The sequence below is a fragment of the Piliocolobus tephrosceles genome, chromosome 2, assembly GCF_002776525.5.
Source record: "Piliocolobus tephrosceles isolate RC106 chromosome 2, ASM277652v3, whole genome shotgun sequence".
Lineage (NCBI taxonomy): Eukaryota > Metazoa > Chordata > Mammalia > Primates > Cercopithecidae > Piliocolobus > Piliocolobus tephrosceles.
In genome coordinates this window covers 49183141-49193999 of record NC_045435.1, presented here as the reverse complement: position 1 = coordinate 49193999, position 10859 = coordinate 49183141, and the positions used below count along the sequence as shown (strand labels likewise).

Genomic DNA, 10859 nt, shown 5'->3' with positions numbered 1-10859 from the left:
AAGGGATGATATGGCAAGGAATAGGGTAAAGACATAACTTTTGGTAGAATATTGTTTTCACTGAAAAAGGGGGAAAGGTGGAGGTAAGGAATACTGAGAACAGGGAGGTGCATTAGAATGAGTAAGCGGTAGATGATTAAAGCCCAGGATTGTGGTTCAGAGTGAAGAGGGTAAAGAAAACTTTATCTTTCCTGATAGTTAGTTCCTAGTCTCTGATAATAAGGGACTTAGAAAGCTGGAAGAGTTTTCTCAGTTTATTTCCAGTCTATCAAACCTTTGGGCTCTGAGCATAGCTTTTAGAACTTGAGCTTTTAAGGCAGCTAAAAAGTTTTAGATCCCTGGCTATCTGATCTGTGTGCCTCTCTTATAGGGATTTTAATTTTTTGATTTTTAAGGGAAAAATGTTAGCTGCCAGCCTCATTGTTGGCATCATCTTTTCTGCAGGGCATTTTAGATTATCTGGATAACATATCTCCTCAGCAAATACAAAAACTCTTCGATGCTCTCAGCACACTGACATTTAGCAAACAGAATGATGCCAGCAGCCACATCCAGGTAAGAGGCAATATGTTGGGGAAGATTTTTGTTGTTGTTGTTGGAATCTCCCTCTGTCGCCCAGGCTAGAGTGCAGTGCATGATCTTGGCTCACTGCAACCTCCATCTCCTGGGTTGACACGATTGTCCTGCCTCAGCCTCCCGAGTAGCTGGGACTACAGGCATGCACCACCACGCCCAGCTAATTTTTTTGTATTTTTAGTAGAAAAGGGGTTTCACCATGTTAGCCAGGATGGTCTCAATCTCCTGACCTCATGATCTGCCTGCCTCGGCCTCCCAAAGTGCTGGGATTACAGGCATGAGCCACCGCGCCTGGACTTTTTTTTGTGTGTGTGTGACATGGAGTCTAGCTCTGTCACCTACACTGGAGTGCAGTGGCATGCTCTCGGCTCAGTGCAACCTCCACCTCCTGAGTTCAAGCAATTCTCCTGCCTCAGCCTCCCGAGTAGTGGGACTGCAGGCACATGCCACCACACCTGTCTAATTTTTGTATTTTTAGTATTTCGTATTTTAAACCTCTTTACTTGAAATTTGCTGGAAAAAAAAAAAAAAACACACAACCAAATGATAGATTTGCTTGTGTGTAGTAGTGGAAATGGAGTACATAGCCATAGTTCCAGCATTTTTTTATTCTTACCACAAACATTAAGTGTCTATCCTGTGTCAGGCACTGATATATTAGATCCTCTGCCCTCGAAAAGCTTTGTCTGTTAGGGAAGAGATGGGTCTGTGATCAGATAACCATGAAACTGTTCAGGTTCTGAGTGCAGTGGGGACACAGAATTGCCTTGTTTCCTAAGAAACATCTCCATCTAATGTGAACTTCACGTGGGCTTGCTTTCGTTTGTGGACACCATTCACTGAAAAAGCCAGGCTGTAATCCCAGCACTTTGGGAGGCCAAGGCAGGTGAATCACATGTGTCCAGGGGTCTGAGACCAGCCTGGGCACCATGGTGAAACCCTATCTCTACAAAAACATACAAAAATTAGCCAGGTGTGGGGGCACACCCGTAATCCTAGCTACTCAGGAGGCTGAGGTGGGAGGATCCATTGAGCCCAGGGAGTTGAGGCTACAGTGAGCCATGATTGTGCCACTGCACTCCAGCCTGGGCAATAAGACTCTATCTCAAAATAAATAAATAAATAAATAAATAAATAAATAAATAAATAAATAAATAAATAAATAGATTAGATTGGAATCATAACTTGTAACTCGTTTGTATCTTTAGTGCTATCTTACGGCAGTAATTCATACTGGACTGTGACTTTGAACAACCAGTATATTTTTTATCTCCCCCCACCCACACCTTTCTTGGGTCTCCAGTCAACACATTTTTTTAATTAAAAAAAATTTTGGACTAGGTAATATACATGTGTCGTATAAAATTCAAAACATATAGAAGGGTATCCAGTGAAAAATAACTCTCACTTCTCAGTCCTCTAGGCACCTGGTTTGTCTCCCACAGGGGCAGTCACTTTATAACCTTCTGAGATGTTCTGATAATTTACAAATTTGTATTTACCCGTAGTTTCCTTTTCCCTGTTGTTCTACATCTTACCTTTTGCATTTAGCAGTTTATTTTGGAGATTGCTTCAAATCAGTAATAAAAATCCACTTCATTATTTTATTTTATTTTTGAATTTTGATAAAATATACCATTTAAATTGTTTTTAAGGATACAATTTAGTAGCAGTAAGTATATTCACAATGTTATACAACCATTATCACTATCCTTTTCTAGAACTTTCTGATCATCCCAAACAAACTTTGTACCCATTAGGCAATAATTCGCCATCTTCCTGTCCCCACCTCCTAATAATCACTAATCACATTCTGTCTATGGATTTGTTCAAATATTTGAGTCCCTGTTTTCAGTTCTTTAGGGTATATATATTTAAGAGTGGAATTGCTGGATCATATGATGACCATATGTTTACCATTTAGAGGAACCACCAAACTGCTTTCCATAGCAGCTGCATAATTTTACATTCCTACCAACAACGCATGTAGGCTCCAATTTCTCCATATCCTTGCCAACATTTATTTTTCATTCTTAAAAATTTTTATTTTAATTTTTATTAACTAATTTATTTATTAATAAATAAAAAATATACATATTTTTAGATAGGGTCTTGCTCTGTCACCCAGGCTGCAGTGCAGTGGTGTGATCATAGTTCACTGCAGCCTCAAACTCCTGGGCTCAAGCAGTCTTCCTGCCTCAGCCTCCTGAGTACCTGGGACAACAGGTACCTGCCATGTTGCTTGGCCCTATTTTTTGATTATAACCATCCTGATGAGTACAAAGTGGTATCTCATTGTGGTTTGATTTGCATTTCCTAATGACTAATGATGTTAAGCATCTTTTCACGTACTTCTTGGCCATTTCTATATTTTTGTAGAAATGTCTATTCAAGTCCTTTACCCATTTTTGTTTGTTTTGTTTTAGAGATGGGGTCTCACTCTGTCATACACATTGGAGTGCAGTGGTGTGATCTTGGCTCACTGCAACCTCCACCTCCCAGGCTCAAGCGATCCTCCCATGTCAGCCTCCTGAGTAGCTGGGACCACAGGTGCGTGCACCACCGTACCCAGCTAATTTTTTGCAATTTTGGTAGACATGAAGTTTCGTCATGGTACCCAGGCTGATCTCAAACTCTTGAGCTCAGGAGATCCACCCGCCTCTGCCTCCCAAAGTGCTGGCATCACAGGCACGAGCCACCGTGCTCAGCCCTTTGCCCATTTTTAAACTGGTTTTTTGTTGTTGTTGAGGTATAGGAGTTATTTGTATATTCTGGATATTGATCTCTTATCAGATATATGATTTGCAAATATTTTCTCCCATTCTATGGGTTTTCACTCCCTTCATAGTGTCCTTTGATGCACAAAAGTATTTAGTTTTGATAAAGTCAAATTTATCTACTTTTTTTTTTTGAGATGGAGTCTTGCTCTGTCGCCCAGGCTGGAGTGCAGTGGCGTGATCTCGGCTCACTGCAACCTCTGCCTCCCGGGTTGAAGCGATTCTCCTGCCTCAGCCTCCTGAGTAGCTGGGACTACAGGCACGTGCTACCACGCCCAATTAATTTGTGTATTTTTAGTAGAAATGGGGTTTCACCATGTTGGCCAAGATGGTCTCGATCTCTTAACCTTGTGATCTGCCTGCCTCGGCCTCCCAAAGTGCTGTAATTACAGATGTGAGCCACTGCACCTGGCCTTATCTATTTTTTTTTTTTCATCTGTGGTTTTCTTTTTAATTATCTTAAGTCTTATGATCACACATAATGTTAAAATTTGTGTATATCTCCTCTACTTTAATCCTTTTAAGATGGCAAAAGCACCATTCCCAATCACAAACATACAGCAGTTTCAGTTTTATGTTTCTGAATGACTCTTTAAAGACAATCCTAAATTATAACTTAGTTTGAGTTCGATTGTAAAGAATTCAAGAGTGAAGTTTAACTTGCTACTATTTTAAAAGCGTGTGACCTTATAGATCGTGTATAAAATGTGAGAAGTGTTAAATAATCTTTGATATTACACATAAACCACACTAAATTGCCTTTCAATAAGTTAAAGGGACCATTTTAAATACAGGGAATTCTAATTAGATTGGCATAGTTAAGGCCAAAAATATAAACGAGACATTGCTACCTTATTTATCTCCAACCCTTGCCTTTAAGAGGCAAATGAACACAAAACACAGGTGAATCTTGCTTGGTTCTAAGACAGTGAAGGAATTTCCTCAGTATTTGAATATATTTATATAACCAGTTATATAAATCTAAATATAAAATCAATCTCCATTAAGTTTTTTGTTTTGTTTTGTTTTGTTTGTTTGTTTGTTTGTTTTGAGATGGGGTCCTCAGGCCTCTGCACTTTACTGTGATGAATTTGCCGACCTGATCCAACAAGAAAAGCTGGATCCAAAAGCCCTGGTAAAGCCAATTGTCTTTTCTTAAAGCAATAAAGCATGAGAGCTGCTTTACTACACTCTTCAGGTCTTTCTGTTGCAGTGTGAAAATAGGTCATCCTGTGACCTCTCCTAAATTCTAACTGCAAAAGGCTTTTCTGCCCTACCCTGCCTCAGGGCTGTTCTCTGAGGCTTCCTTCACTTAATAACAATAACAATAGTAAAGAAGAGATTGACTTTGTTAATGATGGTGGCTACTATCTGTCTGAGAGCCCTATTCTATGCTAGGCCCTGTGCTAAGTGCTTTTTATGCACTCTCTCTTTTCTGCTTCACAATAATGAGATATTTATTGTTACTTCCTTTTTAGAAATGAGGGAACTGAGACTTAGAAAGGTTAAGAGTAATTTATCTAGGGCTCTACAGCAAGTACACCCTGCACTGCCCTTATTGTTTGTTTGCTTCCTGAAGGAACGTGTTGGGCATACCATCTGCAATGATTTCCAGGATGCCTTCGTAGTGGACTCCTGTGTTGTTCCAGAAGGGTAGGTATTGTTTACCTGCTGGCTTGGTTGTACTGGTGAAGTTACATCAATTCTGTCAGTAACTGATACAAACTTCAGAATACCCTTGACCTCAGCCATAGCTGCCCAGTCCCACAGCTTCTTTCCTCCCAACCCCAGCATCCCTGCACCCTTAGCTCCAAAATTCCTAAAAGGTTCACATTTGTTCTTCGGTTTCTAATTTCTCCCCATGACGTTGTGTTTGAAATTGGTTTGCTTTAGTGGTTTTCCCTGCAGCCTTGTGTATTCTTGAGCTGCAGCATCAGAATCTGGTTTTTCTCCGCAGTGACTTTCCATTTCCTGTGAAAGCACTGTACGAACTGGAAGAATACAACACTCAGGATGGGATCATCATAGACCTCCTGCCGCTGCTGTTTTCTCAGGACTTTGCAAAAGATGAGGGTCCGGTGACTTCACAGGAATCAGGCCAAAAGTCAGTATAGCTTTTCTTTTCTAAACCTGTTCGTGTTTTGAGTGTTCATGGGGAATTCCACAGTTCTTGGTGGGGAACTTGAGTCAAAAAAGTTTCTCTCCGGACAAATGGTATTTGGAGAGCTTAGGGAGGATGTGGCAGATTCCTTGGTTTTTCTTGGACCCTTGGCTTGAGATTTATATTGCCTTGTGTGAGCCAATAGATATTCTGAGATTACTTTCTCAGCCTGATGTCTGGACCCCGCTGTGCCTTGCAGTGCAGCTCCAGAGACTAAATGCTGTCTTCTTCTACTGCAGGTTGTCCACCTGGCCGGAGGTGGCCACTATCAAGCCGCTTGGCCTGGACGAGCAGCAGTGCTCCCAGAAGGCGGTGGTGCAGGCCCGCCTGACCCAGCCTACCTGCCTCACCAGCATCATCTTCACAGAGGACATCAGTAAGGGCTGAGTGACCTTACAGGCATAAGCCACCTCGCTCAGCCTATTTGTAAGGCTTTTGATACATGGGACTGTATTGCTTTCCAATAAAACAATGTTAACAATGTACAAGCACCCGGAGAAGAGTCAGAAAAATTTTGTATCCTGCTGCTATGCTTACATTTCAGAATGCCCCAGGTAATGCCATTTACGTACCTTTTTATGGAGCAAGTAAAAAACATCTGTATGAGTGTCCGTGTGCCCCTTCTACAATATACTTGATAATCATATAAATACACCATCATAGGCTGGGCGCAATGGCTCACACCTGTAATCCTAGCACTTTGGGACGCCAAGGTAGGAGGATTACTTGAGCCCAGGAGTATAAGACCAGCCTAGGCAACAAAGCAAGACCTTGACTCTATAAAAAGTTTTTAAAAATTAGCCAGACATGGTGGTGTATGCATGCCTGTGGTCCCAAATACTAGGGAGGCCAAGGCAGGAGAATCACTTGACCCCGGGAGCCACTGCACTCTAGCCTGGGCAACAAATTGAGACCCTATCTCAAAAGAAACAAAAATAAACACAACCACCAGTGTAGTCCCTAAGCTCAGTGGAGGGACAGGGCTCTCATCTTTGGGATGGGAACTCATCATACTATAACCCTTGTCACTTCACTGAATGGTTACATCCTGAATGAAACTAAGTTTTTCTGGAGTTTTCTTTGCCCACAGCTTTAAATGCTAGTGCCCTGCATTTAAAAAGCTGGACCAGGTGGTGACAAGGCCCCCACAGCCCTTCCTTTCTGGTAGTCCCTGTTAACTGTCAGCGGGGCCATGTGCGAGGCAGCTGCTTGGCGTCTGAGGGTAAAGCTGGTGGTTGCTGTGGTCTTTGCCAAAGTGTAAGCCTGCAAGGCTTGGAGGTGGAGCCAGGGGCAGGTGCTGTCTTCAGTGCTGACTTCTCCCTGGGGTTCCTCCAGCCACAGGCCAGGTCCTGCGCTGTGATGCCATCGTGGACCTCATCCATGACATCCGGATCATCTCCACCACCCGCGAGCTCTACCTGGAGGACTCCCCCATAGAGCTGAAGATCCAGGCCCTGGACTCTGAGGGTGAGGACGTCCCCCTGCCTGTTTGTCCTCTGCAGCCCATGCTGGATCGTCCCTCTACTATGAACCTGGCCTCTCTGTGTTTCCCACTCCTCTGGCATCCAACCCTGCAGGTCCCCTGGAGGGCAGCTTCAGTCAGGGAGGTGAAGTTGCTGCTTGCGGAGGTGCTGAAGAGGCAGAACCCACCCGTGAGGTAGGCCCCAAGCCCTCGGTAGCATCAAGCCATGGCCACTCCTGGCGCTCCGGGGTCCCTGCAGCAGGGCCTGTGTGCTCAGAGCTATGGCGGACCCTGGAGCCAGACCCTGCTGGTCACAGCGCTGGTCCTTGGTGCAGCACATCTTGGGGAAGCCAACATTCTCAGTCATAATGGGAGCCTGGGAGAGGCTGGCTGGGGCCGTGCCTCCTGCTCGGACTCTCAGGGAGGGTTTTGCTTCCTGGTCCAGACCTTAGAGCCAGTGTGCCAGGCAGGGAAGGTCCTTTTATTCTGGAGGAGACTGAAGCATGGAGTGGGGTGAGATGCAGGGTGTACAGGGTCCTGTCTGTCAGCGTGGGATTCACCTTTTTTCTCAAAGCAGAGGGAAGCCGAAGAAAGGGTGGTGCAGGAGGTGATGGGATCCTGTCTACGGGGTTTGTGGGGAGTATAAGCTGTTCTTGGGAGCAGAATGAGCAAAGTTTGAGTCCACCTTGCAGCCAGGCATTCTTAGGGGCACTTCACACACCCTAGCTCATTTCCTGTATGGCGACTGGACGATGTACAGAGGATGAACACAGCCACACACTCACCGGAGTGTGCACACACACAGAACAGATGTGGAGCTAATATGCAGCCAAGCCTGGCCCCAGAGTTTTCCCTCCTGGGCAGGGGGTGGCAAGCTTCTGTGGAGGGCTGGATATAAATATTGTGGGCTTTCCTGGCCATGTGGTGTCTGTGGCAACTATTCAGCTCTGCCATTGTCCCACTAAAGCAGCCTTAGATGATGTGGAAATGAATGGGTATGGCTGTCTTCTAATAAAACTTTATTTATAGAAATAGGGGGCTACATTTGGCCCAGGGGCTGTAGTTTGCAATCCCTGTTCATGACCACTCTGTTCTATTTCCTGCCTTAAATCACTTTTTAAAAAATAGGTGGTTATTTTTATCGACATTTATATCACATGAAATTCACCCATTTTAAGGATATGATTCAGCATTTCCTGTTAGATTCATACAGCTGTGCAACCATCACTAGTATCCAGTTTCAGAACATTTTCATCGCCCCAAAAGGAAGCTCCATACCCATTGCTTCACTCCCCATTCTCTCCTCTCTCCAGCCCCTAATAACCACGATCCTGCTTTCTGTCTCTTTGCATTTGCTGGTTCTGGAAGTTTCATGGGAATAGAATCGCACAGTGCATGCAGTCATATACGTCCATGCGTACAGTGTTTTGTGACTGGCTTCTCTCGCTGAGCACGTTTTCAAAGTTCATCTATGTTATTGCGTGTGTCCATGCTTTGTTCCTTTGTGTTGCTAAATAACTTTCCATTGCAGGGATCAACTGTGTTTTGCTTCTCTGGTCATCCTTTGATGGACCCTTGGGTTGTTTTCATATTTTCGTGGTTATGAATAATAGTGCTGTGAGCACTCACATGTGGATGTGTGTTTTCCAGTCTCTTGGGTAGGAGGGGAATTGCCGGGGCACAGGATAACTCTGTGATTAACTGTTTGGGAGCTGCCAGATGCTTTCCCAAGTGGCTGCCCCTTCTCAGATTCCCAGGGGCAGTGTGTGAAGGTGCCACCATCTCTATATCCTGGCCAGCACTTGCTATGGCTCATCCTTGTGGTTCTAGTGAAGCCCCTTTAAAGTCACTTCTTTCCTGAGTGTGCGTCTGTTCTCCCCAGGTGGGTGGTGGGGATGTCGGGACTGGGGAGGTGCCTGCTCTGGGCCTTCCCTGGTCACCGTCATGCCAGGACGTCCGAGCAACCCTGGATGGTTTCCTCTCACACTCCCCTCTCTCCTGAAGGATTGATGGCACCTGCAGCCAGTTCCAGAGTAGGACGTCATCTGGTCTTCACAGACTGGGTCATTTACTAGCAGCCCATCTCAAGGCCCCACCTTTGCAGCAAGGAAATGGTTAACTCCCTTCCTTGCCCACTATGAGGGTGTCATGCTTTCTACTTGGTCGTCCTCACCCCGAAATACTTTGATGAGTATTTTCGTCATCCCTTTTGCCTTTTCTCCTGAGCCTGCAACCTCTTTTCTGGTCAGAGTTTCCACTGTGAAGATGAACTTGACCCTTGGAAGCTTTTAGAGTCTGGTAGTCCCAGAAAGGATGTGCCTTATCTAGATTGATGAGTGTCAAGAAAGATAATTGCTCAATAAACTGTGGTAGATGGCTGCCCCTGGGTGTCAGGCAATGTGCTATTCCCTTGGTAAGTACAGCATCTTATTGTGCTTATAAATGGTCTGATGCCCACTATATAAATGAGGAAGCTGAGGCCCAGAGAGCTTCAGTAACTTGCCCATGGTCACACAGCTCATGGGTGGCTGAGCAGGGGCTGGGATCGAGGATGTCTGACTCTGTCGCCTGAGCTCTTTCTCACTGGATGCACTGCGTGTCTGCTGCTGCCTCTTCCTGGACATTGGGGGCTCTCCCCACGTGGCTGGGATCTGCCTTTTCGGTCAGAAGCCACCTGCAGAGTGCCCTCCTCTAGTCAGTGTTGTCATAGCTATTTCCTGGCCCACCTGTGGCTCTTGCATCAGCAGAACTGGACTAGCTCAGGGTCTCTAAAGATGCCCCCCTCCTCACCTTTCCTTATGCTGCCTCTTCTCCCTGGAGCACCTTCCCCTCCTGAACTCTGCTTTCAGAAGCCATGCTGCCTCTGGCATTGCCTCTCAGGTGTCCCCTCCTCCAGGGAGCCCTCCTTGGCTGCCCAAGGTGGGACTTGTTCTTCCCTTCAATGTCCCTCAGCTCTTCAGTGGCCCCTGCCCTGGGGTACAGGGCATTTTCTACTGTGGCTTGTCAAGGTCAGCACTAGGAGGACAGAACTAGGATCAGTAAATTCTTTTGGACCCTTGTGCGTCTGACAGTGGACTTTGGGCCCGGCTGGCATTGGGTAAATGTTTGCAAGGTTGAATTGCCTAACATTTTCCTTCAGCCTTCCTGCAGGTCAGGGGAGGTGGATCCTCTGGAGACCGGACCCCTGGCTTTCCTGGTTAATATCTAAACTTGGCTGTAGGGCTCTGTCTGTTGCACATGGTAGGTACTGATAGCTTCTTGTAGAGTGGAAAAAACAAACTTTGGGCAGAAGTTTCCTGAGAACTTGTCCTGTCCCCTTGCCTCCCTTAGGGGTGCCCACCTGCAGCAGGTCCTGGGAAGGCAAACCGCCTGCCTTGATTTCCCCAGAGCCCACGCAGCTGGGTAACATTAAGGATGGTAACATTAAGATCATGAATTTCGGCTTAGGTACCACATTCCATGAGGGACAGCAGCTGACGGCCCTTTGTGGCACCTACCCCTACCTACATAGCCCCAGAACTCTTCCTGGGCCAGGGCTACCAATGCCCCGCCATGGATGTTTGGAGCCTCGGAGTAACGTTACATCACATGGTGGGTGAAGTTCTGCCCTTCCGCTAATGCAGTGTTAGGGTCTTCATGGCAAAACGTTAAAATGGAAGATATTTTTCCCCAGTATACTTTTCCTGAGGTCTCCAAAAGCCTCAATAATAAACTATTAAAAGTAGATAAACCCCAGGGAGCAGACAGCACTAGAAGAAGTGATGAGGGACCTGTGGGTGAACAGTGGCCAGGAGTTGCCTCTGACAATATATGAAGAACAAATCCTAGACCACTTCAACCCCAAAACAACCCAGCTCTTGGTGGCCATGGGATTCCAGGCTGA

At 45.6% G+C, this 10859-nt stretch overlaps 2 protein-coding genes across 2 annotated transcripts in view; both read left to right on the top strand.

Annotated features, from left to right (window-relative positions):
- Nucleotides 1–5901, top strand: part of LOC111546889 — a 24088-nt gene extending 18187 nt beyond the window's left edge. The window contains 5 exon segments of the mRNA XM_031935086.1: nucleotides 445–555; nucleotides 4420–4488; nucleotides 4933–5006; nucleotides 5311–5457; nucleotides 5754–5901. Of these exon segments, the coding sequence (XP_031790946.1) occupies nucleotides 445–555; nucleotides 4420–4488; nucleotides 4933–5006; nucleotides 5311–5457; nucleotides 5754–5901 (549 nt within the window).
- A 48-nt stretch (nucleotides 5902–5949) lies between these two features.
- LOC111546894 lies at nucleotides 5950–10550 on the top strand. Its single transcript, XM_023218379.1, has 4 exons — nucleotides 5950–6068; nucleotides 6850–6981; nucleotides 7092–7171; nucleotides 10424–10550. Exons 1-4 carry the CDS (start codon nucleotides 6044–6046, stop codon nucleotides 10451–10453), a joined length of 267 nt encoding a protein of 88 aa, XP_023074147.1. The 5' UTR covers nucleotides 5950–6043; the 3' UTR covers nucleotides 10454–10550.
- Nucleotides 10551–10859: the final 309 nt, after the last annotated feature.

Excerpts from the sequence above, each read along its gene's own strand:
- LOC111546894 (XM_023218379.1), top strand. The coding sequence starts at position 6,044 with ATGCTTACATTTCAGAATGCCCCAG. Across the intron at positions 6,069-6,849 it reads TACATTTCAGAATGCCCCAG|CCACAGGCCAGGTCCTGCGC; the intron begins GTAATGCCATTT and ends GGGTTCCTCCAG. Across the intron at positions 7,172-10,423 it reads AGGCAGAACCCACCCGTGAG|GTACCACATTCCATGAGGGA; the intron begins GTAGGCCCCAAG and ends ATTTCGGCTTAG.